General features: G+C 51.6%; 10 protein-coding genes across 10 annotated transcripts; 3 read left to right on the top strand and 7 right to left on the bottom strand.

Annotated features, from left to right (window-relative positions):
- Positions 1 to 3,878: 3,878 nt before the first annotated feature.
- On the bottom strand, positions 3,879 to 5,756 carry N7481_006403 (uncharacterized protein; the record flags this gene model as incomplete). The annotated part of the gene is made up of 1 exon (XM_057265622.1): positions 3,879 to 5,756. The coding sequence occupies one exon, from the start codon at positions 5,754 to 5,756 to the stop codon at positions 3,879 to 3,881; it is 1,878 nt and encodes a 625-aa protein (XP_057123342.1).
- Positions 5,757 to 5,992: 236 nt separating this feature from the next.
- On the top strand, positions 5,993 to 7,018 carry N7481_006402 (pre-mRNA-splicing factor SYF2; the record flags this gene model as incomplete). The annotated part of the gene is made up of 3 exons (XM_057265621.1): positions 5,993 to 6,190; positions 6,277 to 6,912; positions 6,971 to 7,018. 3 exons carry the CDS (start codon positions 5,993 to 5,995, stop codon positions 7,016 to 7,018), a joined length of 882 nt encoding a protein of 293 aa, XP_057123341.1.
- A 177-nt stretch (positions 7,019 to 7,195) lies between these two features.
- Positions 7,196 to 8,266, bottom strand: horA (ubiquinone biosynthesis protein COQ11; the record flags this gene model as incomplete). Its single annotated transcript, XM_057265620.1, has 3 exons — positions 7,196 to 8,045; positions 8,112 to 8,148; positions 8,221 to 8,266. 3 exons carry the CDS (start codon positions 8,264 to 8,266, stop codon positions 7,196 to 7,198), a joined length of 933 nt encoding a protein of 310 aa, XP_057123340.1.
- A 280-nt stretch (positions 8,267 to 8,546) lies between these two features.
- yaf9 (YEATS domain-containing protein YAF9) lies at positions 8,547 to 9,434 on the top strand (the record flags this gene model as incomplete). Its single annotated transcript, XM_057265619.1, has 3 exons — positions 8,547 to 8,579; positions 8,662 to 8,686; positions 8,758 to 9,434. The coding sequence occupies 3 exons, from the start codon at positions 8,547 to 8,549 to the stop codon at positions 9,432 to 9,434; spliced, it is 735 nt and encodes a 244-aa protein (XP_057123339.1).
- A 584-nt stretch (positions 9,435 to 10,018) lies between these two features.
- N7481_006399 (uncharacterized protein) lies at positions 10,019 to 11,703 on the bottom strand (the record flags this gene model as incomplete). Its single annotated transcript, XM_057265618.1, has 2 exons — positions 10,019 to 11,067; positions 11,181 to 11,703. 2 exons carry the CDS (start codon positions 11,701 to 11,703, stop codon positions 10,019 to 10,021), a joined length of 1,572 nt encoding a protein of 523 aa, XP_057123338.1.
- Positions 11,704 to 12,270: 567 nt separating this feature from the next.
- On the bottom strand, positions 12,271 to 12,954 carry N7481_006398 (mitochondrial 54S ribosomal protein bL12m; the record flags this gene model as incomplete). Its single annotated transcript, XM_057265617.1, has 2 exons — positions 12,271 to 12,603; positions 12,727 to 12,954. The coding sequence occupies 2 exons, from the start codon at positions 12,952 to 12,954 to the stop codon at positions 12,271 to 12,273; spliced, it is 561 nt and encodes a 186-aa protein (XP_057123337.1).
- Positions 12,955 to 13,494: 540 nt separating this feature from the next.
- N7481_006397 (chaperonin-containing T-complex subunit CCT8) lies at positions 13,495 to 15,453 on the bottom strand (the record flags this gene model as incomplete). The annotated part of the gene is made up of 6 exons (XM_057265616.1): positions 13,495 to 13,893; positions 13,943 to 14,152; positions 14,224 to 14,586; positions 14,642 to 14,775; positions 14,911 to 15,281; positions 15,395 to 15,453. The coding sequence occupies 6 exons, from the start codon at positions 15,451 to 15,453 to the stop codon at positions 13,495 to 13,497; spliced, it is 1,536 nt and encodes a 511-aa protein (XP_057123336.1).
- Positions 15,454 to 15,801: 348 nt separating this feature from the next.
- Positions 15,802 to 17,180, bottom strand: N7481_006396 (M48 family metallopeptidase; the record flags this gene model as incomplete). Its single annotated transcript, XM_057265615.1, has 3 exons — positions 15,802 to 15,851; positions 15,923 to 16,389; positions 16,495 to 17,180. The coding sequence occupies 3 exons, from the start codon at positions 17,178 to 17,180 to the stop codon at positions 15,802 to 15,804; spliced, it is 1,203 nt and encodes a 400-aa protein (XP_057123335.1).
- Positions 17,181 to 18,293: 1,113 nt separating this feature from the next.
- On the bottom strand, positions 18,294 to 21,458 carry N7481_006395 (VWA and PH domain-containing RING finger protein; the record flags this gene model as incomplete). The annotated part of the gene is made up of 2 exons (XM_057265614.1): positions 18,294 to 21,139; positions 21,215 to 21,458. The coding sequence occupies 2 exons, from the start codon at positions 21,456 to 21,458 to the stop codon at positions 18,294 to 18,296; spliced, it is 3,090 nt and encodes a 1,029-aa protein (XP_057123334.1).
- A 4,325-nt stretch (positions 21,459 to 25,783) lies between these two features.
- N7481_006394 (uncharacterized protein) lies at positions 25,784 to 26,017 on the top strand (the record flags this gene model as incomplete). Its single annotated transcript, XM_057265613.1, has 1 exon — positions 25,784 to 26,017. One exon carries the CDS (start codon positions 25,784 to 25,786, stop codon positions 26,015 to 26,017), a length of 234 nt encoding a protein of 77 aa, XP_057123333.1.
- Between the last annotated feature and the right edge of the window lie 923 nt (positions 26,018 to 26,940).

Raw genomic sequence — 26,940 nt, 5'->3', positions numbered from 1 at the left:
TGGTGGAACTATTACTATGCCTAGAGTAGTTTATAGTGTTAGTGTATAGTTGTCTTGAATTTGTGATTCTCCAAGCAGGCATGATATCCCGCATTCTGAACTCAAAAAGGAACAGCTTGATACCTCAAGGACGCCGCACAAGGACGGGTGGACTGACGGGTAAAATGGTTGGATCGACACAAAAAGAAGAAGAAAAAAGGGACTTTACTGGGACTCCTGGTCGTAGGTCCGCATTCGATAAGCAGCAGGCTCACGACTATGGCTCAACATCGAATTTGGTCTCTCTTCGTACGGTGCAGGATATGCCCGTGGTTCCAAAGGAGGGCCCTGATGATGCATCCGCAACGGCAGCGTCTGCGGCAAAGATTGGCGAGCCATGTAGCCATTATCGGATGAGAGCATATATCTCGGGTCCGTACTTGTCTCGGGCAATGTTCCTAATGGAGGCAACCGCGGCGGCGGTGTTGCCATCATGGGGCGATGATAATAGCCCACATCTGGCGGGACAAAGTGACGGGGTTCATGGCGTGCATAGGGTTCATATGCCATGGGTATGTTTTGTCGGGAGCGCGGGTCGTAGGCCCTGTTGTCAGGAGGAGGGTTCCCGCATTGCTGCGACGGAGTCCTCGACATCTATCCTGAATCGCGCGGGCGCCGTTAAATCGGGCCGTTGCGCTGATTTTAAAGTCGTGCCGTATTGGAACGGTGGGTTCATGAGTTCAGCGCCAGAGGCATTGAACAGGAAGCGGTCAGACCAGCCACAGCCGCGTTGGAGCGGAGTCGATGTCTCAAATGTAGATTTGCGGTTTGATTTTGACTTGATATAATGGGGGCCACGGTGGAGATAGGAACCTGAAAGGTTGATTGCATATCCTGGATCTGCTCGGCCTACGGTCAAGACATCTGATAAACCGCAGGATGCAGATCCAGATTTTCCCTCTGCTTTTTTTTCTCTTTTTTTTCTCTGCTGTTTTCTCAGGTGAGACACTCCATGAAGAATAGAGAGTTCTGCCCACGACTGAAGGAATTGGAAGATCGGGAGATGTTCAGCTGTCCATCAAAATGTTGGACGCACCGGATTTTCCCCTCGCCGGTGCAGCGCCGGGCGCGGCCCAATCAACGAGGCGAAGCGTGCAGGGAGCGGAGGCTGTGTGGGTTCGTTCCTCTTTTTTTTTGTCATTATTATTTTCTTTTTTATTTTCAGCAATTCCAGTGATTTGCAGATATCAGAGAAATTGCGAATTGGGCATTGTCAATTTGAGTCAGCCCCGAATTAGCCCCATCACTACAAACGTATACGATTGGCGGTCCTGCTACGGAGTAGAGAAGCAGGAAAACTGGGGGAACGGGCCGAGCAATCGTTGTTCGCCACAGCCACGGTGGAGAGAGGAGTAAGGGCCTGTGTACCACTATGGGTGTGTGTGTGTGCTGCTGCTGCGGCTTCACGAATTTGATCCTCGGGCATCAGTTGCTGTCAGGAACTAAAATCTCAGGATAGAGCCTGTGGAAGACGGTCAACAAACAACCGGCGCGATTACACGGCCATCCATGCTACACTCATGACCAATCTCCACAGCTGTGGCCTTTGAAGGAGGTGAAAGTGGCTTGCTCCTAGTTGCCTGAGCCCCAGCCCGTTTTGGGGTGGGGGTGGGTGGTAGGGGGGGTTGAGTGTGATGGGTGTGATGGGGCTGGAAACCTTAGCAAATCCCTCCTCAAAACGTCTTTTAGAGGGGCTATATTTTCCCTGTGATGGCGATAGGCACCGATGCAAATCTGGCCAGCACACGGTGGCCAGCAGCTAGGGATGTAGTAAAGGATCCTAGGCAGGGGATGCCTTGGTTGCTGTATTTCATACATCGCAGATTGGTTCCTAAATTAGAGGCCGTGTGTCCGTCCCATGGAACGGTGGAACTGTGGGAACGGGGTCCCCCTCAAAAGTGCAGAAAACTCAGAGCTCCGCTTTATAGAGTGGACACAACACACCTGCGCGGGAAGTGAACGGGGATACCCGTCGATCGGGTTGCTGACCGACCCTCACTCAGAATGGTTGGAGCTGATCTCGAGCACCATTTTGGAATCACGCCCAGTACATAGCACGGGCGGACGGGTCTGCAGGTCCAGCCGCCAGCTACTGGCGTGCTCTCCAGGGGGCTTGGCAAGTGAGATACATAAATCAAACTAGACAACGATCTTCCCAAACAATCCCCACAGTGGAGGGATCTGGGCGAATGCGTTAGTGGCACCTGTTGACAATTGGCTTTGCACCGAGGCCCCCCCTCTGACGACGTCCGTGCATTGAAGGTGGCAAGCTTCCGGGAGGGGAGAGAGATGAACCACAAGGGAAGATGCGGGCACTAACAGTCGGTAAGTCACTAATGTCACCGGTTTCCAGGAAATCAAAGTAGATCAGTGTTTCACGGCAGTGCTTGCCAGTCATCCCTCGCATGGCATGATGGCATGGCATGGAAGAAGGCCGAGCTTGCTGCCTTTCCACGTTACACGTTTGTGATCAAGCAACAGACGCTGTCAGTTGAGATCTGATCGGCAGAGGCAGCCAGAATCCGGGTAAGGAAGGCGGACTATTTTCACTTCTCCTTCTAGTATATTCTTTCTTCTTTCTCTTTCATCACCAGCGTTAATGGCTAGTGCGAAGGGTCCAAGCACCGAGGCAACGTTGCCAAGTTCGTATCGTTCGCTTGTCGCATCCGGGATGCAATCTGAGTTCACGGCACTGCAGATATTATCGCGTAGATCGCGGAATCCCAAATTTCAACAGAGGGTGGTTGGATGTATCGTCCGTCAATGACAGCTCTTCGGCGATCCTTGTCGACTGCGTCTGCCCTTGTTTAGCATATTCCCTGTTCCCTGTCCTTTCTGTATCCCTCGACCCAAGTGACATGTTTGACGGCAAAATATCGGACGTGGGGCCACGTCAAAGAAGAATTGCCCCCACCAGCGCAAGCGAAACCCGCGGAGATAGATTGTTCGACAGGCTGACATGGACAAGCTAGCTTAGGTACATACTGTAGAGGGGTAACCGCGCGCCCCACTCAAGTCCGAGTATCGCAAGTATGATAGGATCAAGACTGTGGCCCCGATTGCCTCATGGTGGTGAGCCTTGCGAAGGCATCCACTGCTGCAGAGCTACTGCAATAGCATACGCGAGAAGCCCAGCGCTCAACCCGTCGCTGCGGTGCCATCCATGCCCGGAACGTAGACAATCATTGTGGCAGGGAATTAAAGACTTCCATTCATAGCGAGATGCAGCTGAAGAGGATAGACGAAACGCAGAAAAGTGGAAGCAGGCCGCGATCGATGCACCACCCTTCAAAATAGAGTGTCCCAATCCCGGTGGCTTGCGCATCCCACCGTCGATCGTTGTTAGCTCCGTCTTAGGGTCGGTGGAAGCAGTCGGGCTGCGTACCGGAGACGCATACTTGTTGATAGGAAACGCCGTGGCGTCTGGATGAGCCTGGGAAGGATGCAGTAAACCAAGCCGGTGGGTTTTACTCGTCGCCGCTGATCATGGTAATTGCCGATCCAATCAACTGATCGCTGACTGAGATCCACGATCATGGTTTATCCCCGTTGGACTCCGAAGCGAGAATGTCCCACAGTGGGCTTGTGCGGCGTGTATGTACAGTATGTGGTGTGCTGTCAATCGGAATGAAAGGAAGCGAGGGACAAAAAATCGGGGTTAGACATTGGACGAACCAGATCTACAAGGCTATTCATATTGATGTGGGTATTCAACCCATTTTCCTACATGTGAGATCGTCCGTCCATGCTCAGATGTCTCCAACGGCATTTCCATGTTGATACATTAGGTTCACATCGAACCCACAAACTATATGCAGTAGCATACCTGGTGGAAGAAACTATCGAAAGCCTAGGTCTAGGCATGGGTCCAGATCCAAGTGGAACGGATCCACGGAGCTCCAAAGACCAGAGTCTGGCATATGAGAGGGCCGAATACGTAGCAGAGTTCCAAATGGAGCATCTGATGGCATGGGACCGCGGTCGATAACTTCGCGATCTGTCCCAACAAATACTGCACTCATATGCCCAGATTGACGGTCCCAGCCGACAAGGTAACCCGATGGCTGCCACGCCTCATGTGGCCCGCTCCGCATATCCAGGGAACCCAGCTGCATGAGATGAAAAGACTTTCCTCTTGGCCGAGGCACGCCGTTGATAAGAGGACGAACCCATATTAGTCCAAGTGATGCCGGTGTCCATTCTCGGGAGCGGTCTGACATGGGTGGGAGCTCAGCGTGCGAGAATTTAACAGGCGAATGTCGAGGACACCATCGAAGTTCTGGTATATCAATTTCACTAACGCCGTCTGGAACGACTTCGAGTCCAATGCCATCATTGTCGTGAAGTAGTTCCACAATTTGGCCCAGTTGGTTTGGTGAGCGAGAACAGCCCGAGGCTTGAAGCTCAGCATACAGCCGACTTGGGTCGTCATAGCCGGCACAATCGCCGTCGATTGTCAGAAGGGGATGGTCTTCGAATACTGACCATGGCGAGTCCGCGGTGATGCTGATATGGGCCTCGTTTTCCGGTTGTTGAGCTTTCTCCCATCGGATTCCTAGTCGTTGTTCCACGTGTTTGAAGGCAACCTCGAGCAGTGCATCATATTGATCGCCTGCAATATCTGCCAAAGTTTCGCAGATAAAAGAGTCGTCAAGTATTTCTTGTAAAGATTGGAAAGTTGCAATATGTGGCAGGTTATCTCCATTGCGGATCGAAATGCCTTCAAGGAATTTAGCAGCCGTTTCCGAACGCCTGGCCCGCACTAAATCTAGGACGACGTTGTACATCGAGTGCAAAGTCTCCTGGCTCTCTTCCGGAAATGTGTCTAGGAAATCGTTCCATAATTTGATTAAAGGCTCGCCGCTTTGAAGTCTGGATAATAAGCAGAGATAATTGGTCCAGCTAGTCAAATGTCGGTCGTCCTTGAGCTTTGAGCGGAGTATATCATGGAATCTGACATGACCACTCTCCGACATAGCATCGTATTCACCGGTGATCTCAGCAAGAATATGTGTGGTGTCATAATGTGGGGTTTCGAACAGCTCTTGGCGAACAGTTTCGTATAAAGCTTCAACAATTTCAAAGCCATTTTCGACGTGCAACTGGCCAGGGTTCAACTCAAGGAGACCTGTGAAGAATCGGTAAAATGCTTCAGACGAAAGATTTTGAGCAGCGATGTACATTCCGAGTTCGTAGAGCGTGGGGTCAATCAAGAGTTTTAGTCGCTGAAGCCTCACAACGATATCTCCCAAAGTTGAGAGAACTTCCGTAGACGGATGTTTTGTACGGCAGCGCAAAATAATCGTCTTTAAATTTGCTTGTAATAAGTCGGATCCCTGGTCATTCACGGCGAGTCTTTCTGTCACGTCTCGAAGGGAAGATAGAGTTGCAATTGAGAGAAGCCGGCTCTGGCCCTGTGTATAGGCGGCAGGCGAAACGCCCTTTAGAGCGTACCATAATGACGGAGGAGGACTACCGCGTTGCCATTGAAAGTCAAGCAGTTCAAGAACCCGGCGGCTTTTTTCGTCATTAGTTTTATTGTTGGTCTTGGACGTGACCGACCCTAAGAGTGTAGCACGTAGAAGCTCTGATGGGGACGGGTCGGAAGACTGAGCAGCAACACTGCTGAGAGGAGAGACACAGCGCAACGATGGCTGCAAAAGTGACCGACTTAATTGACGCCGGGGTCTTTGCAGCAACTGCAGGAGACTCCCCATACTGAGTGTGAGTGGTAGTACTCGTAATGGATCAAGACAACAACGGAAATGCGGAGAACGACCCACGAGTGGAGTTGCCATGGAGCGGCAGTTCGTAGGGCGGTGTCAAGGGCGGTCTAAGATGCGGCCGACTTGCCCGATCGATGACCCTCAGCAGCTAGATCCTTATCAAAACACTCCTCATCGCCTCACCTTTGTACCCAACTGGTAAAGGTTGTAACCCAGAGCTTGCCATAATGCCTAGAACACGAAAGCAAGAGGCCGCTGAAAAAGAGGCGGCCCCCGACCATCCTGAGCAGACTGAGACTGCTCCCGAAAACCCTCCAGCTGCAGAAGAGCCGACGACGACAGAAAAGAAGGATGACGATGGAGATGCGGCGGCCAATGCGGCGCGCGAGAGACTACAGAGATTCAAATCTCTTCAGGCGCGAGCGGTTAGTCATTCTTATACTTTATCTGCAAGGGCGATGTTGAAGAACACCCGTTGCTTTACTTGAAGAGAAAACTGACCCCAAAGTAGAAATCTGGCGCCGAGCGCAACATGAAAGAGACCGCAGCAGAAACACAGCGACTTGCAACAGACCCGTCACTGTTGAACAACATATCCCGCAAACACGCGTTTGCCTCCCACAATCTCCTCAAGGCGGACACGGAAGCAGCAGGAGAAGATTTCGAACGCAAGAGAGCCTGGGATTGGACTGTGGATGAATCCGAGAAGTGGGACCGCCGCCTAGAGAAGAAGCAGCGTCACCGCGATGATGTCGCGTTCCAGGACTACACTCAAGACGCTCGAAAGGTCTATGATCGCCAGATGCGGGAGCTGCAGCCCAACTTAGAGGCCTATGAGCAGGACAAGATCGCCGCCATCGAGAAAGCAGCTGCCAATGGCGATTTGGAGATTGTCGAAACCGCTGATGGGGAAATGATTGCTGTCGACAAAAACGGCAGTTTCTACTCCACCGCAGACAGCACGGGCTTTACCGACAACAAGCCGGACCGTGCGGCCGTGGATAGGCTGGTAACAGATCTCCGCAAGGCTGAGGAGGTCCGCTTGAAGAAGCGCAAGGAGCGCCGTGGCGACGAGGAGGCAGACGTCACATACATCAACGAGAAGAACAAGCAGTTCAACCAAAAGTTGTCACGCTTCTACAACAAGGTATGTCTTCCATCTGATCGCAATTATTTGAAGCCAATGTACTAACGTCTTTATCTAGTACACTACCGAAATTCGGGACAGTTTCGAGCGCGGCACTATGATCTAATGTTACATGAATAAAAAATCAAGCTAATGTACATGCTGGACATTTTGTGTTATGCCTGGTGCAAGACACCCCTCATTACCAGCGAAGAGTTTTGACTGATTTGCACGGTTCTCGATATTGAGAGACTGATCTGCACAGTGCACGGTCTCAAATGGACCAAGAATAGCAAGCCCTGCCTTAAAGCATTGATTTTCTCCAGGCTTTTGTTGCCAGCGCTTCAATCTGCTTTGTTCCCACAGCACCTTTGGTCGACTCGTCCTCCAGGGCCTCAACCACCGCTTCACCCACCACATCGACTTTGAGTGGTTTTTCGGCCATAGACCCGAGGAAGCCAAGTTTATTTCCTAGCAAAGTGTTGAACTCCGAGGCGACAAATCCACCCAGCGCAATGGGCAGCGTGAACTTTCGGCTGTTGTCATACATAAACCCTGGGCGAATAAAGATACTCCGCAGCGCAGGAAGGGTGGAGGTTATGGTGGCCTCGGCCTCTCGTTTGGTGGTGATATACCTGGCTGGAAGGACGGGTGCACCCGCCGCGGCGGAGATGTATACAAATGCCGGGACATGCTCGCTCGAGGATTCTTGGGCCAATGCGATGGCTAAGTTCCGCCAATAACAATGGGTCAGCTTTCGAGTGTCTAGAAATAAATCACAACAGTTGGACTGGAACATACCGGAATCCCTATTCATTAATTCATAAGTTAACTGGCCATCCTTTTCCTTGGGTTCCAGCGGCTCGCCCTCATGCCGTGTGAGAGGGTTCTGGCTGCCCAGCTTCGACGAGCTAAATGCGCGCTGGAGCCCACTGACAATCGGCTCTCTTCCTTGTACAACGCCCTTGTAGTCGGCTTCCAACAAAATCCCCATAGAGTGTACAACAGCTGAAGCATTGGTCAAGAAAGGCTTGTAGCTCTCTGGCTTCAAGAGATCGGCCTTGGCCCATTCCACGGAGCTCGCCCAGCTAGGACGATCAGAGGAGTCTGTCACGGCATCCCACCGCGGTTCTCCGGATCGACTGAAGGACACACTATTAGGAGAAATGAACGAACATTCTGATTATAACGGAGCGGAATACCTTAGTGAAACAACCGACCAGCCTCGTGCAGCTGCAGATTTGCAGATCCTGGAACCTGAAGCAGCAAGTTAGCATGGCGAACATCGGTCCATCGGCCCATGCGCCAGGGTGGAAGAGGTGTGCGAACCTAGGAAACCACTTCCTCCAGCAACGACAAGCCGCTTGGCAGCCATTGTATAAGGAAAGATGTCTTTCGATCACGGTCAATTCAATATAGAGTTTGAGTTTGTCGCCAGAGGTAAAATAGCATGTTCAATCCAGAAATATGAATGTGAATCAGATCAGATCATCAAGCTATGGCAGCTTCCCGCATGCCGTCACCGAGTCACGTGTTGTCGCAAATGCCTCCGCCCTTGCAACTTTCGAGTTCACTTCAAGACTTGCGAATCACGACTACCCCAGTCCGTGATTTGATTTGATTTGATTTGATTTGATTTGACCCACCTCGTCACTATGCCATCTGCAACTGGAAACAAGCGCGTCAGAGTGAGTATTACCCTGTTCATCCAATCCAAATAAAGTCCCCCTCTTATTATTGAACCCTTCAACTCACGGCTTCACTCATTAGGGCGTCTCAGCATTCCGACCATTCAGTATGTCTCAACAACAGCCAGCAGCGAATCGCCACCATATAGCCAAACCCCAGAATTAACAAAGTAAACAGTCTTCGGCACGGAAGCCCAACCCTTCGACCCAGAGAAGCGCCCCGCCAACGCACCAACAGACCACACGCACCAATGGCGCATCTTCGTAAAAGGTATCAACGACGAAGACATCTCCTACTGGCTGAAGAAAGTCCAATTCAAGCTCCACGAAACATACCCGCAAAACGTCCGCACAATCGAACAACCACCCTTCGAAGTCGTCGAAACAGGCTGGGGTGAATTCGAAATCCAAATCAAGCTCTTCTTCGTGCCGGAATCCAACGAGAAACCGCAAACGCTATGGCACAGTTTGAAACTGCACCCTTATGGCCCGGACGCGGAGGGTATGAAGGAGCGTCGGGAGGTCGTCGTTAGTCAGAATTACGAGGAGGTTATCTTCAATGAGCCCGTCGAGCCTTTCTACGAGGTCCTTACTGGTGGTCCGGCTGGGTCTGTGCCTAGAGCCAAGGGCAAAAATTCGAAGACTGGTCGGACGGCGGATATTCCGCTCGGTGATACGCCGAAAAATCCGTATAGCAAGACGACGGAGAACAAGGAGCTTGATAGGATGTCTGAGGCGACGAAGACCGTTGAGCAGATGATTAAGGAGGAGAAAGATCGCTTGGTCGAGAAGGAGAAGAAGTTGGCTGAGTTGAGGGAGAGTGAGGGTGTTCCTGCCATTCCGAAGAAGAGATGATCGCCTTCACGGCTGTTCTCAATGTCAACCCATTGGAACAGTGATGTCCAGATTCGATTCGCGCCTTGTGAAAATCGGCCCCCGTCAGCACATACAGTGCACGTGTGATACAGCTATTGCCGCGACAGACGTTGGATAGGGTTACAAGCGCCAAAGCTGTACCCAATCCGGATTTCAAATGGCAGACTCTTGTTCATAAGACCAAATTGCGCCAGTCTACTTCTATCCTAGTAGGAGGAACTCATATCTGGGCCCAAAGACTTTGTTCACAAAAACTGCAGTACATAGTTCCTCGTCACTTGGAGCATGAAAGTTTGCGACAACGTTCAACAAGCATGGCGGAGGGACCCGGCCGCATCTAGAGCTTGCATTGTCTGATAAAGCCAATGCCAATAATTTCATACCCAACTCTCAGCCTTAGCTACATACCAATTCTAAAGTCTATAACAACTAATCAACGGGAAATACCTTGTGCCAAATCAAGCGTGGGATATCAATGCAATGCAACTATGATACACTATGTAAACTCTCTCCAAATCCTCTCCACTTATTGAATTCCACCATAGGTAGACAGATCCGAGACACTATCGTACAGCCATGAACTTCTTCGGCACAGTAGGTTCAAAATCACGATTGAACCAGTTCTTCTCCAACTCGGCTATGGTCTTCTTCAACTCCTCATTCTCGTCCAATCTAGCCATCTCAAAGAAAATACCCGCATCCTCCAACTCCGCCTCCGACTGAGCAACTTCACGCCCAAGAAGCGCCACCATAAAACAAGCAGGTCTATAACCCTGAGCCAGAGCAACATCATACCAATTCGAAGCGAGCTGATGATACGCCTTCTGCGGCATGGACCGATTCAGAAAAGAGGCAATGTATTTCATCGACTTGTTCACAGGCGAAGAAGACTTTGCAGGGTCATTCAGGCCCGTAAGCCGCGCCATCCAAGCCGGCGGCCACCTATTTTGATTAGACTCCCTCTCCCCGCGAGTCTTGTATTTGCCGAGGAAAGTTAAGTAATAGAAATTTCCGAGGTAGAATGAAGCAATGCCATGGCCTGCTGTTGCAGCTTTGCACATGTATTCCTCGTACATGTCCAGATTACCCTCGTTCATCATAACAGACGCATACTCCGTCAAAGCTTCGGGGTCATTGAATTCCATAGCCGCGATTCGAATCGCCTCATCTGCTTTCTGTCGACTTTCTGCCGAATCGAATTGCTGGTCATGCGCGGCGCGGAGCAGCGCATATGTTCGGTAAGGCGAGTCCAGTTTATCTCCTATTTGAATGCTGGAGAACATATTCGGTCGCTTGCGTGTCGGCGAGACGCGGGGAAGTATCCTGTTCTCGAATTGTCTGAAGGCAGATTCGTACTTGCCGCGACGACCTTGGATCTGTGCGTGCAGAAGCATTGCAGGCGGATATTCTGTTCGTGCTAGCTCTTCGATATCGTCCGTCCACTGGGTGCGGGCTGGTACAACGTTCTGTCCTGAGATAGCTCGGTTAACCACGATGACTAGTGGGAGCCGTGCTTTAGCTCTAGCGCACGAAGAAAGAATCCATTCAGCGATCATTGGTTCTTCCAGTGGCAGGGCGACGATGTGGCCAATGCGGAAGACGGCGTCAACATCTGTACACAAATATTAGCAAGTCTGTCAGATGTATTTAAGAAACACCTCCAAACAACCCTTCCCCGTCAGTTGTTGGAAGGAATTGGAATTCATGAAGCAGTATGAAACGCACCAACTGATATAGCCCGAACAGCAGCCGCAGAGACCTCATTCTCAAACGCAGCAGTGATCAATTTCACTCCGATATCGTTATATGTCTTAAAGCTGATTTCCCGCGGCAGCTCCCCGTCTGCGACGGCAGCATCGTAAAGCGTTCCCGCGACCTTTTCATGCAATTCCAGACATTCGCCCATACTCTTCTTCGTTCGGTTTTGCACACTAGACTTCAAAAAAAGCTGTCCATTTACACCGATTCTCTGCTCCATTTGTCCATCCCGCTCTGCTTGTCTCCGTCTGACCATAGTCCCCGGTGCTTTGCGAGGTCTCGGAGCAGCAGCTTGTCGAGCTCGGGTGCTGTGAAAGGAGCGTGTCGACGTGACTGTGACTGCATCACTACTGCTCGTCGTGGAACGGGAGGCATTGACGGCGGAGACGGCGAGATTGCGCGCACGTGGGCTGATCGTTGATGGTATTTGCGCGGATAATGTTTGTCGTAGATGCAGCCATTGTTTCAGAGAGGTCGTTGGCCTCGACATTGTGGGCGCAGTGTCCTGGGCCCAGGGGGGGTTGTTGGGTAATGTAATGCGCAAAGATTGGGGAAGAATTGGAGTTGCTGCGGAGGTTGGGCAAAAACCGCGGAGGTCGGAATTGGCGAGTCCGCTTTCATGGAGACCACCATTTGGTCTACATAGTTCGGTACATCATTCATGCCCAGGACAATTAAACGAGCTACGCTTACTCTATGTAGTATGATAGAGACATTAATACTTTGAACATGCTCAATGCATAAATTAATCAAACAAACCCTCTTTAACAGACGGGGTCCTTAACAAAAATGCGTATAATGTACATTTGCCCTCACACGCCCAGGCCAACAAACAACGCTCAGGTCTCCGCAAAGCTCAAGTCGTGCAAGTACAAGGGAGAAAAAAGGGTCCTCGGTAATAAAAAAACACAGGTAGGAAGGAAAAGAAGAGTTCTCCAAGATCTTAAAGAACCTTTCTGCACGAATCCCCAGCCCAGACAAACAAAGGTGTCCGATTTTTTTTTTCTTCTTCTTGGTCCCCAAGTATAGCAGTGCTAGTATGTCTTCTTCCCCTTACTTACTCCATGACAGCCTTAGCACCCAGACCCTTGAGAGTCTCGATGATCTTCTCAGCCTCCTCCTTCGGCACAGACTCCTTCATGATCTTAGGCGCGGACTCGACGAACTTCTTGCTGTCAACCAGTGACAGGCCGAGCATGTTCTTGATCTCCTTGATGATCTTGGGCTTGGAACCGGCCTCAAAACCCTCAAGCTTCAGGTTGAACAGAGTCTTCTCGGCAGCAGCGGGGGCGGCCTCCTCTTCCTCGACAGCGGCGGCGGCGCCAGGTGCGCCGGCTCCGGGGGCCATAGCGAAACCACCAACAGGGAGGTCAGGGATGTTCAGGCGGGTCTATTAAAGATGACAAGTTAGCAATTGAAGAACCTTGTCAAGATGTTTCTAACAATCATTGAAGATTGAAACAGCGGAGCAGATTGCTCCCATATCTAATGGCATCACGGGTTCATGACCAACCTTCAAGCTAGACACGAGGTCGGCAGTCTCAAGCAGGGTCAATGTGCTGATCTGGTCGACAATCTGTGTGATCTTGGGGTTGGTAGGGGCAGCGGCCTCGGTCGATTCCCATCGTCGGTAGCTGGGTGTGCGGGCTGTGTATGAGGTCGCGATGCGCAGGGAGGATGGGCGGACGGAGCCGGACAGCTGTCTGGCGCAGCGAGCTGCGGACTGGATGGGGAAGGACATGACGAAGGCGTGAACGGGTCGGAGACTCCGAATCAAAGTTGAATTCAATTGACGGTGGAGGGAGCAAATGGAGAAGGACAGCTCTAACCGCGATGCGGACGAAAAGAATGGCAAGAGTTTCGGGGAAAATCTGGGTGTCACGTGATATTAGTCATCCATCATTTACAAACCATCAACAGAGTAGATGGGGTACTATCAACAGAATACTAAAGAATAGGCATGCGTAGTTGAAATGATGAGAAATCTGGGATAATGGATGATACAATATTGATTCGGGAGAAATGGAAGAAAGCGCAGCACAAAGCCTTTATATCTTCGTCTCTACTATGGGAAGCTTCCATTAGCCAGGGACGAAGCCCCTTATTGGCTGCTTGAATCTACTGTACTAGGTATATCTACAAAAGAACTTGGAAGAAGATTGACCAAAATGTAGGGATGTATTATCATACTCTGCTATACACACCAGCCGACTTTTTTTTCGTGATATCGTACGTAGATCTATCAACGTCCCAGCGGTCTCGAAGCCTCATAATCAAACGTTTAATCCTCATCCCAGTTAGCGTTGGGGCCTGGGGGTTTCGGTCCACCAGCCTGTCTAGCAACGATGATCTGATCAACGCTGAGAACAGTGCGGGCAGCCTCACTGGCAAGGCGAATGGCCCAGCTCTTGGACGCCATCAAGTCGAGGATACCCTCGTCAACAGTATCGAGAGTACCGTCACCGCCGGATCCGACCTCCAGGTCCACACCGGTAGTCCAGTAGGGCTCCTCCTCCTCGGATGAGCTGCCCTCCTCTGCACCTTCGGACTGGGCATCCGTGTTGGTGCGGTGGTGTGCGGTGTACAGACGGGAGAGAACCTCGGTGGCATCGAGACCGGCGGAGTCGGCAAGGGTACGGGGAACGACCTCGAAGGCCTCGGCGAACTTGCGAATGGCGTGCTGGGGCAGACCGGGGGGTCTTGTCAGCGAAGGCAGAGATTCGCTCGACGAGCTGAATCTCGGTGGCGCCGGCACCGGGGACAAGACGGGGGTCCTTGGTGATGGCCTTGACGACGTTCACGCCGTCATCGATGGCACGCTCGACATCGTCCAGGTGGTTCTGGGTGGCACCGCGCAGGACGATTGTGGATGTGCGGGTGGCGGAGTTGGCATCTTCTTGACGGAAAACGGTGACACGGTCACCACCGATCTCGGTGGTCTCGACAACGTCAACGGTACCCATCTCATCGGGCATGGGGGCGCCGAGACGGGCCAAGGGGTAGCGCCGACAACGCGGCACAGACGGCGGAGCTCGAACTTGGAAAGAATCTTGATAACCAGGATGTTAAAGCGGTTGAGGTAGTGCATGGCGAGGTCGCCGACGGTAGAACCAGCAACGAGAACGCGGAGACCGGAGTCATAAAGCTCCTTGATAGCGGCCTCCAGGCGCAACTCCTCGTCCTTGGTGAAGTCCACCATCTCCTGGGCATTCTTCAGCAGAACGGTACCCTTGGTCTCGGTCTGCGAGATATCAATTGGGCAGCTGAACACGCCGACCTTGGCCTTGCGAGCCTGCTTGATAATTCCATCTGGCTCACGTCCGAAGACCATACCCTTCACCACCTTGGATTGCTCCAAGCTACCACCCATAATCTTGACGACACGCACATTGTCCACGTTGAAGTTGAGGGGGGTTCTTGGGAAGCACGGCAAGGACAGCCTCCGCGACCAGTTCCGCCAAAGTATCCTCAACGCCAGACTGCTTGCTAGCAATGACCGTCCGAAGGGCCTTGGTGAGCTCGGTAGTGGAACGCATCTCCTTGAGTCGGTCAACCTCGAGATCTATCGCAAGAAGGGTACTAGTTAGCAAATTATCCACCTTAAAAAAAAGCCGGAGACAACGGTCATGAGAGTCGACCCTCCCCTATCCCGACATCCCCACCAAACTCGAATATAAAAGAGGGAAGTCAAACATACCCTCTAGGGTCTTCAGAGCGAAGTTTTGTGCCTTCTCGTAGCCTGAGGTAATATCACTGGTCTTCAATCCCAAACGAATAAGCTCCTCTGCCTTCTTCAGCAACTCCCCGGCCAGAACGATGACCAGGTTTGTGCCATCACCCATCTCGGCATCCTGTTGCTGACTGGCCATAACCAGCAGCTTAGCAGCGGGGTGCACAACATCCAATTCACGGAGAATGGTCGCAGCGTCGGAGGTCAGAATCATCTTCTGCAGGTGGTTGATGACGATCTTGTTGCGGCCGTAGGGGCCCAGGGAAGTCTGAACGGTGCCGGAGATGGCCTGGCAGGCCTCGATGTTGCGGATAACAGCTCCATCCTCAGCGTCGTGGCTGTATCGATGGGATTGTGGTTAGCTGGCTGGCTAGCTTCTAGAGCAGCCTCCCCTCCGAGCGGATAAGGAGGTGGGATTTGGATGTGTTTGGGGGGGGAGGGATCTTCTTACGTTTGGTACCCCTGCTTGAAGAGGCCCTGCTGAGAGGGCCCAGGGATGGATAGCGACATTGTGAAAGGTCGCGTCCGATGTGGATTTGACTGGATATGAAGGGGGTCAAATCAAAAGGGGGAGTCGATGAGCTTCGTCAAGAGGTGCCCGGGGAATTTTTGGGTGGACGGTGGGTTTGCTGCGTTTGCACGGAGGGGAACTGGTTGACCGCCCCGCGCTACTTGTAGTACTAGTAACTAGTAGGAAGTAGGAAATGTTGATATTATGGTACTTTTTACAAAATTCAGTTTCATATATCAGAAAATACAATAATTGGCTGTATTTCATGAGAATAGTGTACATGTATGAATATATTACATGGGCAGTTGAGTCAGCTTTAAGCCTCAAGCTCAAGCTAAAGCTCAAGTTCACCACACTGCCGAACCATGCGACCTAATCGCATTCTGGAAGCTAGGCACTATATCACTCGTCAGTTTCTCAACCTAACCAAACCTAACCAATTCAAGTTCCAAAAGGAAAAAAACTTACTATACTTCCCAATTGAACCACAATCATTATCCTGATAAATCATCTCCGCCTTCTCCAACCACCCCCTAATTGCCTCTTCCCGATTATAACTAGACGGATGAGTCGACATAAACTGCGGCGGAGCCCCCTTCTCCTGCTGCTGCATGCGATGCCAGAGCTTAACAGCTGCCTCGGGATTAAAGCAAGCCTTCGACATCATCATCAAACCAATATTATCCGCCTCAGCCTCCTGCGTGCGCGAATTGGGCAAACTCCACATCAGATTAACCAGCATGGACGACAATTGTCCCGAAACATCAAATAGCATTGAGACGAGAAATATTGTCCCCATCGTCAGAACGCTGGTACTCATGCGCTCGGCGGGATGGCGCGCTACGACGTGCGCTATTTCGTGGCCCAGGACAGCGGCGAGACCGTCTTCGTCTTGGCAGATTGGTAGAATGCCGGTGTAGACGAATACCTTGCCCCTGTAAGCCAAATGTTAGCATCGCATCGGCTCGGCACATGCGCAGAAAGAAAAGAGAGAGAGAGAGGGAGGGAGAGAGAGAGAAAGAGGGAGGGAGGTAACTCACCCAGGCAAAACAAACGCATTCGCCATCCCATCATCCTTAATAACATGAACCTTCCATTCAGCACCCTCAATATCCGCCATAGGAATAAGCCTCTGCAAAATGCGATCAACACTCTTCGTAAGAGGGTGATAATCAGGTAAAACCTTCCCACGCTCCGAAGCAAGAATCTCCCGATAACTCTCGGCACCCATTGCCAATTCGCGCTCCGCGGATACGCAATTAAAGCGTCGCCGACCTGTCATCTCTACCACGTCTGTATTATATAGGTAGATTCCCGAGATCCCGATTCCGAGTATCACAAAGTGCTGCGGTTTGGATTTGTGGAGGAGGGTGAGGAATATCGAGCCTCGTTGTGAACCACCGCCGCCGCCGCCGCCGCCGAAGCGGTTGTAGTTTGGTCGGCTTTGGTATTGGTAGTTGGATTTGGTTGGGGTGCGGAATGAAGACCTTGGCGTAGAGGTGAATGTGCGTTGGGTTGTTTGTGGAAGGATTATGTTTGAGTGGAGATGTAATGGGAGTCTGGTTCTGGTTCTGGGGGTCGTTGATATTGTAAGCCATCTTGATGCTATTCGGGGTGCTGGTGTTTTTAGGCGCGTGAGCGAGGTGAGCGGGTGGAGGTATTTCGAGGGTTGCGATGCGGGTGTTCGTGCGGCGCGTAGAGCGCGAAGAGTCAGTTGTGTGAACATCGGTTCTATTTTTGTATAGGTGGTTGGGGAGTGTAGGAAGGAGAGGTGAAAGAGTGAGTGAGTCAAGTCGGAGTGGAAGCGAATGATTTGCGGCTGGGACTCGGCGATAAGCAGCCACTTCCGGCGTTTAGGTAGGCTACCCTAGCCTACACTCGGATCTTCCAGGGTCTTCTACCTTGTGAAGAAAATACCCGATTACTTGGGGTTTTTATGGCAGCAAATTCATCATTCTAGTCCTCTTATTTCATTAGATTTTAATAATTAGTTGTAAATATCGATACCCAACTGCAATGTCCTGTGTTCAACTTGAAAGTTGAAAGGCCACAAAATTCCAATTCTACTCAACGCCAACATCCAAATCTTTACAACCAAGTTCACGAATAAACCAAAATCAGACAGAAAAATCTTCAATTAAATCAACACATGCAGTCATTCATTATTCACAAGCGGGGGCAGTCAATTATGCAAAAAGAGATGAGGGGGTTAGCTATAAACAAAACAAAACCAGAGTTCAGTAATCATGATATTTTCGGGACACGCATGCAGGCATCCAGTCGAAAAGCCAACCAAATCAATCCTAAGAAAAATTCCAAGGAAAAGGAGAAATAATTCATCAAGATGAACCAAAATGTACCAAAAAGGGCGTTGGGTTGGGGGGAGTAATAAGGGAAAGGGTAAAAAGGAAATAAGGGCATAGTAGACATCCCAAAGCAGGTAAAGAGCCCCATCCGCACCAAGGCCAGACCAAACCAAACCAAAACAGAATGAAATCAGAGATCGGAATCAGAATCAGAGGCAAATGCACAACACGACCAACCCACAGGCCATAGCCTAACGGAAACAGGTCGAAAACAAAAAGCCCCTGGAATCATGCCGCGCAGTCATGGTGGGAACAAAGTGGTATCATGGCAAGGAAAAGAAGAACAAGCATGCAGAAAGAAAGAGGGAGGGGGTGAAGTAGTAGAGGTAATGGGGTAGCGAGGAGGTATAGTATAAGAAAGAAAGGGTCATGACAGGCTTGACGAGAATGGCGTACGAATGTCGAGATAGGCGGATATATGCATATGCAAAGGAAGGAGATGGGACGGAAAGAACACCACTCTATCGCATATCTCACTCCTCCGTCAACGCATCATCGCCCATCTCACGCCAATCCTTAGATTTATCCGTCAATCGTCGCACGCCAGAAATGCGTTGAGCCCAGTGTCCCTCCGAGGGAGTGCGGTATGTATAAGCACGCTGAGAAGAGATCACACCGATGCTCTGTAACACGGCCTTTCGAGAATCACGGCTGAAAACAGCGGGGTGGTTAATCCACTCAAGGGCCGAGTCGAGGTCCGCGTTCAGTGCAACCATGGTCTGGGCATCGACAGAGGAGCTTGGTGTGATGGTATTCGCGTCCGAGACAGAGGAGGCATGGCTTTCAGCGAAGCTTGATGAGGGTGTTGGGGAGGCCGAGTTCGGTGTGTCGGTGCGACTGCCTGAATCGCTGTTTCCTGAGCGGGGGACTCCTGGGGGTAGAGGGGGGAGACCGCCTTTGCCGAGACCCTTCAGAATACTCCTTGTTTCGTTGAGCAGATGTTGACCCCGATCATGCTGGCCGCGGGAAACGAGAGTCAGGGCCCGGGTTAACATATCCGATGTGAGGAGCTCCATGCGGCGTTGCACGATCGATGGGTGGGGTGGGATGGGAGGGGTCATCGGACGACTGCCTTTGGCTCTGGGGTTTGGAGGGAGCATCGTTATAGCCAGGAGAGATGGGCGAGGCGAGTGTGTTAGATGACCGTCGCGGAGGAGGTCACCGTAGGTGAGATCGGCTTGGATCAGTGGTACCTCCTCGACGCTCAGAACCCGTTGCTCATCCCCATCAATACCCCCACCGAGGGCCTCCAGACCCGAAACTAGACTCTCCCAAGGATCTTGGGGCATGTTGTCTTGAGTGGCATTGTCTGGCTGGATAACCAGTTGCACCAGGACATCACGTTTATCACCGAATCGAAGATCTCCCAACGCGGCCTCGGCGTCCTTGCCGGTGGCACGCTTTGTGGTATGCAAGGCACCGCTAATCTTGACAAATTTGGCAGGCGATCCTTCCGGCAAGCGCAGCTTCAACTTGACATTCTGGTGTGAAGTGGTTTGCAAAGCGCCCAGGCATCCAGCAACACACTCCCGCAGCATCATCCAATCCTTCACGTAGAGATAAGAACCCTTGGTACGAGTTGACAGCTCGATCATCGTGTCCGGCTTATGGGTCAAACCAAGGCCGAAAGAATGAATGCTGACCTTGGCAGCTTCAGCTCGAGATACGACGAAATCAACACTTTCCACGTCGGAGGTCGATGAGTCGCTAATGAGCAGGATAGTCGAAACTGGGTTATTGAACTTGCGCTGCATCAGCAGATCCATGGCTACATTAGCACCCTCCACCACGTCAGCACGGAGACTCTTCTGGCCCACAGGCCGGATGGAGTCCAGAATCTTGTTCCATCCGTTCCAAGACTTGGTAGTCATGCCCACCAAAGGAACCCCACCACCGCTCGAGCCGAATGTCACCAAGCCCATACGGTCTCGGGAGCCCAAGTTTTGCACGAGGAACTTAAGGGCGTCACGGAGAAGGGTGATCTTGAGGCCCTGCATAGACGAGGATACGGGGATAACCACGACGAGGTCGAGGGGAATGTGGAATGAATCGATAGACGGCGTCTCCATGTCAGGGTTGGTGTAGTCAGTGATGGCGGTGTTGTTGGACTTGCCGGCGCCATATGAAGAGTTGATGGATGCCTGCCGCTGAATACGGCTGGTGCGGTAGTCATCTTCCTCGGCGCCCGAATTATCCAAATCATAGTCATTATGGCGTGAGATATTCTCTACCGGGTGCAAATCAATCAGCGAACGGCGCCACATCTCAAGCTGGTTGCGGTTCGGGAAACGTAGGAAGAAGCAAGGCAATTCGCTGACGGAAAGGTTGAGAGTCAGAACGGGTTCGTCGGAGGCAGACTCGATCGATTTCAAGTGCTTCTTGATCAGGATTGAACCCTTCAGAGTGCACCGAGTCCTGGGCTTTGACTCCTCGTATTGGTTGCGGGAGTCGGCGATCTTCTTCTCCTTGACACAAATGAGCATCTCTCCGAAGAGATAGCACTCCAATTCTTGCCATGACTCCCGATCCTTGCCAACGCGCATTTGTCCGTGCAGGCGGAGCTTGCCAAATCGTTGAAACTCGAGTCCGTGCCAATTATCCACCCGGTTCCTCAGCTCCTCCGCAATCTCATCCATGTTCTCGACGGGTTCATATTGAAGAGATCGAGCATCTTGTGAGCCTCCAAATCGGGCAGAGAATGGCTCATCGGGCTGCGATTGGCCAGAGGGAGTGTGTCGAAGATCCTCCGCATCAGGGCGCCAGTTGCCTTCCGGCACCTCCACGGTGATCAAGCAAGTAAGGGATTGTTGCTGGCGAGATCGGTTCATGGTGGGGAACTCGCTTCGCACCGTCACAATTGGGGCGGGGATGGGATTCTTCGCAACTCCGGGACGGGGGCTGAGGTCAGATTCCATCGCTTGCACATCGTAGTCATGGCGGCGTCCGCTACTCGTATGCTGACCATCGTTGTGATAGTCGCCTGACGAGCCCGCGGCACTGCCATTTCGGGAATGGGGCTGTCGGGAAGCGGAAGCGGAGGCGGAAGGAGCGTGGGAGTTGGAATTGGAGTGGGAGTGGTGGGAGTGGGCAACTGCAGTTAACCTCTCAACGCGCTCCCTCTGTCCAGTGGTGTCGCGACTGTCCCGTCGGCTATCTTGACGACTAAAGGTCGATTGTGTTGGACCATTATATCGACTACCACCCTCACTGGGTGCTCGACGGGACGAATGTTGATCCCATGGGGTGGGGGTTGTTAGACCACTACGAGTTGTGGCGCTATCGCTCATCGTCACAGAGCGCACGATACTGGATATTTTTTCTGTCGCATTTCAGTTAGTCATGCAATTGCTTCACTCGGGGATTGGCAGAATTGGGGGATCTCCTGTTCACATACCAACATCTAAGACATTTCCACCTCGACTCGCATCTAAGCCTAGCGGCGCATTGCAGGTCGGGCAGTATTGCGAGTCAATTTCGCGAATATACTCATAGAAGCATGCTTCGTGGGACACATGACTACATGATAATTGGAGAATACGCTCTCCGCGCAGAGTATGCTCCAACGGCTCTTCACAGACGGCGCACTCACCACCAACGAATGTCCTCTCCCGCCGAGTGCGAGTGCGGTCGACCTCCATCTGGCTAGTCTGTCTGCCGGATCTCGAATTATACGAGGCACTAGAACGATTGGTATGGGAAGGGGACTGCCAGGCCGGCTGGTTGGTTGAATGAATGGAATCGGCGAGGGTGGAGGGGGGCCCGGGGTCTATAGGAGTTGTTGGAGCTGTTGTTCTGGGTGACGGTGTTGGTGGTGTAGTTGGAAAGAGTGCTCTCGGGCCGGTCAGGCCTACGAGTTAATGAACGAAAGGAGCGAAGCGTGGAGCTAGAGCGGGAGGGCGAATCTGGCCGCGATTGAGATTCTGTACGTCACCGGAGTCCCGTTAGCTCTGCGGGGAGGCGAAAAGGCAACGCTGATATGCAGGTCGTGGTCTGTTACAGACAGCAGATCGTAGATTGAATCGGGCAGCTGGGAATATGAAAGAAAGACAGGACGTCTCAGGGGAGGGGGGGGAGAGAAGGCGGATGAGAGGGAAAGGAAGGAAAAGAGAAAGGAGAGTGGAGAGAGGATACGGGGGGCAAAGTGGTTTAAGGTCGGTGGACACATCCCATCTCGAACCGGCGCAATTGGTCTCAGTCTCAGATCGGTGGTTCCGGGCACGACGAGAGCTGATGGCCACGAGGTTGCGCGGGTCTGACGATGAGGCCGAATGGTGGAGGGAGGAGAGAGGATGAAGGAACGGAATGGGTCTCGCAAGTGAGTAGTAACTTACCAGGCTGAAGGGATTTCTTTCTAGATCGCCCCAGAAAGCCGATTTCAGGTAGATGAAGGTGGTTTGAATCGCTCCTCTTGGACTCCGATCTGGGCGACAGTCTGGGTTTCCACATGGGCGATTTCTCCCAAAGGGCCAGGAGGGTGGGGTGGGAAGAAAAAGGGAAGGAAAAGAAGTCGAGAGACGCCCCGAAAGTCTAAAAAATAATAAAAAATACAAAAACAAAAAAATGAGTAATTCCAGAGGGACAACGATCGCACTATCGCGAAGTGGACTAGTGGTGGTTGAGTGGGTTAGGGAGTGTATGAGTTGTGAGAGAATGTAGTGCAGCGGCAGTGCACAAGTGTACTGAGTATGTACACACTGTACGTATGAGCGAAGTACAGGTACTGTATTGTACAGGGTACAAGTGTACAAGTGTACAGTGTACAGGGTAAGAGACAGGAGATGAAAGGAGAACAATAGGGGAAGAGACTAAAAGAAACTAGACACTAGCTCGAGACTAAGTAACATAATTCGGAAAAAAAAAAACCCACGACGATCGTAGCAGCGCACGATCGCGGCTCCACCGTCGCTGCCGAACTGCTGCGCTAACCAGGGCGAGCCATGGACGCCCGCCGGTGCTATTGTGGTGTCCCGTGGGTCATTCAAGTTTCTCGAGGTTCCTCTACTACTAGTAGTGGTATCCTCTAGATCCCCAGAATTGAGTCCCCTGAAACCACCCGTGGACCACGGAAGCCTCACGGAATATTCTATCGACCCAAAGAATTCGGTACAAAGTATCCCTACAAAGTCAAAAAACGTGGATGTGGGTGGTTGTGGATGACACGCAGGTTCCCCTCTCTCTCGACCCTCCCCCTTGCTTGATACCGTTCTACACCACCTGGCGCGGCCCCTCCGCTACGCAGTAGCCTGCAGCAAACTACTTTCAAAATATCAATTTGAAAAACTTCCGGTCCCTTTGTATGGCTACTCAGTGTTCCACTTACGCAGATTCCCCTATAATGGGAAGGTGTTCGCCTGGTGTTCGCCTGGTGAGACAACTCCATAGTTCACGTCCCCATCTCCATCTATATCTCCGTCTCCGTCTGCGCCACTACGCTACTAGGTCAACTACCTGACGCGTTCCGTATCAAGCTTGAGCCTCCATTGGCGCCCAGCCAGGGCTCAGCTCACCTTCCGGGGCGGAAGGATTGGGAGTGAGAATCCTGGCGGGCGACTAGTCGCCGTGGCGATTCTATAGTACCTACCTGAGGTACTTGTACCAAGTGTATCTGTAAGAAAAATCGAGCAAGATGCAACCCTTACTACGAGTATGTATGAGGTACCCCGAGTTCGCCGCTCGCTCAGCCTGACACCGGGTTTTCCGGATTCCCGCCTCGTATGTAACAAGTTCAATTAAAGTTTGCAGTACGTAGTTTTTTGCAGCGCAGTTCTTTTTCTTTTTCTTTTTCTTCTCTTTTCTTTTTTCGCTACTTCTGCCGTTTCTCTCGGGTCTCTCTTCGGACTCCGTTGGCCGCAAAAGGTTATCTCGGCATGCCTTGAACAGTTTCCATCCGACTCGGATCTTCTCCATTTTGCCCCTGCCGACGATCCCTTGGAACCCCCGTCATGGTTACTATCGACCATGGTCGGTTTCCCACGAACCTGGTCAACCGATTTCTTCACCTGTTCATCTCCAACGGAGGCTCCCGATCTCCAATCAGATCTTTTTAACCTCCAATGGGTCGATGAACAAGAATTGACCATTCCCTGGTCACCCCCGGATGGGACCGCGTGATCGACTGGCTGACATAATACTTTGTGCCTCAGGCCCCAATCTTTGGCCTTGCCTTGCCGAAAGGAAGCGCCGATCACTCCAACGGCTTCTGTCACTTGCCAACCGCTTCAAACTTGGTTCATTTTCAGGGCCTCGAATAAGCTTTCGCCTCGTTTTTGCGGAGTGGACGTCATTGACCCAGGTCTATTCAGCAACTCGGCAAATGCTATCTGGTGATCCTTTTTTGGCGAATGCTATCCCTGATCACGCAGGGACCAAGACCAAGATGAAGACCAGACCAAGGACCACACTGGAACGGAGAATTACTTCCAAATGCCAGGGATCTGGAGTCCAGCACGTCCCGTCCAATCGAATGAAATACGATCCGAACCCGACCATTCCACCAATCTCCCCTCCCCTCTCTCTTTCTTATTCCCGTACGAGATCCATTTGGAGTATCCCATCTCCCCTGAACACCCCTCCCCTTTCATCGCCACTTTGATTTTACGAGCCGCGCTCTCGCCGCGCTATAGACCGCTGCAATCCCCACACTCGCCCGTCGTCCCACCACTAGTGGCAGCGATGTGCAAAGAAAAACAAGAGTGCAAGAAGCTAAGGGAGATTATTTGCACATCACTGACTCCATCATCCCTGAATATGGAGTACTAGTACCTACTCCGTAGTAGTAGTCCTCGACTCGCGCGCCGTTTCTGCCGCCACGGTGGATTTGCCAACTTCGCGTGCGACTGCCGATCAGTACCCCATTTTCTTCATTTTGAGAGGTCGTCTCGTCAACGAGGTCCCCCACCTTGTCTTGTGCAAAACTGTCCCAGTGCCGGATCGGCAGCTACCCCCCTGTCATATTCCAGCCACTCGCTTTGTAAATGCTTGCGTGTGTACGGTGTACGGAGTACGGAGTACAGAGCTTGGTGTGGATTGTATTATGGATGTAGACCTAGACCTTGTCCCTCTTCGAATACTTGTACTCCATAACTACTCCATACAGTACGATGTACGAGATACGGCCCAAATCTTTGTCTCAATCTCCAATCCGAAAGATGTCTGTAATCTGACTGTCACGACATAGGTATGTACCGTACATAACAGGCGCGATGCACTATGGAGACGAGTTAACTTGACCTGTCAACGATCACCCCTTGGCGGAGTGATTGGCACCTGCGCATCGGAGAATATAACTAAGCACGTTTACAGAAGATAGCTCAAGCCCAATTTCGAGCCATTGCTCGTATTTGAGTAATCTGGGATTTTCCAATGAAGATTGCTCTGTACTCCGTAAATGTCTGCTGCTAGAGGTAACTCCTCCGGAATCCTGTCCACAGTTTACGTGAACTATGTACATACTAGTAGGTTAGGTTGATCCCCATCCCCCCCCTCCCCTGAAGCTGTCAACGGGCCCTACGCAAATTAATCGCCCCATCCGCTGCTGACGGCTATTATGGTCGACCTTGCCTCGTGGTATCCGCAATCTACGAGTAATTTTCTTCCTACCTTCAGGGCCCCCTCTCTCCCTCTCTCTTTCTCTCCACGTAGCCTGCTAGTCTGTATTAATTTCACACCCTCAAAAATATGTATAATTATGATTAAAAATATCCAAAGCCGACGTATCCCAAGAAGAGCCAGCGCAAAGTGAAAGTAAACGAAAATTGGGAAGAAGTACCAAACTACCGAGTACTAGTAGAAGATCCTCATCCTGCTCAATTTTCGGATCATTTGCTTCCCCTCCCCCTCTTCCTTCCCTCTTTCTCTCTCGTACTACTGACTACCAGTACCTTGGCTACTACTCATACTCTCGCGCAATCCGCTCTCTACCTCCGTGCCTGCAGCACACTACTGCGCGCGGCCAGTAATCTGCATGAAGATCAACGTCTTTGAAAGCTTGCCGGGGGGGGGCAAAGGTGCGCGCATCGCTTCGGAATCCCGCCGGGCCAATCAAACGATGCAGCGACCGGCGCTGCACTGTACTGCACTGCACTGCGCACCGCACCGCACCGCTGCTGCTGCTGCTGCTGCACACTGCATGCCCGTACGAGTCAAGGTCGAAAGTCGAGAACGGGGCAAGGCTAAGTTTGATGTCTCTCATAATTGATCTTTAAAGTGTGTTTTTTTTTTCCATTTTCACTGTGCTATACTATACATACATACATATCGGTATTCTTCAAGTTATTTTCGTACTCCGTACCACTAGCACCAATTATTCGTTACCCCGTACTCGTACGAGTATGATGTACACTCCGTCCTCCAGTTCCGTATTGACCACGGACTGGACCACTGGCGACCTCTAAGCCGGAACCCAGGCCGCGACGATATCCGTGCCCTCAGGATCGCTGGAAACCGGTGTTTCAGAGCGTGGGAAATCGGCGATGGGCCCGGTCCCCTTTCTTCGGCTTTTACATACCAGGTGCACGGTTTAGTGGCCGTGGCATTGGAGGGTCGATTAATTACTCCGTACTCCGTCTCCGTAGTGTGTGCGCTGAACCTGGGGGGGGGCGGAGAAGGGGAAGGAAACGAAGGTGTGTCCGTTATGTATTTGGTTACTCCGTACTCTGTACGTTCACTGCTGTTCACTGGCAAGTTCTGTACTGTAGGGCGATTTAAGGTTTTTGGAATGAAACGGTCGTCCGTTGGTGGGCTCTTGTTAGCGAGCGAGTCAATTCAGTTCAGTTCAGTTGGGTGCAGAATCGAGTCGGATTTCCCGTACTGAGTGCCTCGAGGAGGAATGGGGGGTTCACCCGTCCAATGAGGAATCGGGTCCCAAGGGAAACCTGAAGGAGTTAGTGTGCAGACTCGTGCTGCAGGGTGACGATGTGAGGAACAGGGGTCGGTTCTACTTCGGGTTGGTGGACGTGCGACCGGGTCCGAGAATATGGCGTGTGTGTGTATTATGTACATGTATGGTTTTAGCATGATTTCTTGGTTTTTTCTTTTCTTTTTTGTCTTTTGTCTTCTGCATAGACATACGAAAGCGAACTCTAAATCGAATCCTCATGAAAAAGTTGCTGATCGGGCACA

This window comes from Penicillium waksmanii (genome assembly GCF_028829765.1).
Source record: "Penicillium waksmanii strain IBT 27052 chromosome Unknown utg000005l:1.0-5232799.0:1.0-5237142.0, whole genome shotgun sequence".
NCBI classification, from domain to species: domain Eukaryota; kingdom Fungi; phylum Ascomycota; class Eurotiomycetes; order Eurotiales; family Aspergillaceae; genus Penicillium; species Penicillium waksmanii.
Note: the sequence above shows the minus strand (reverse complement) of the source record. Positions and strands in the feature narration are given on the sequence as shown.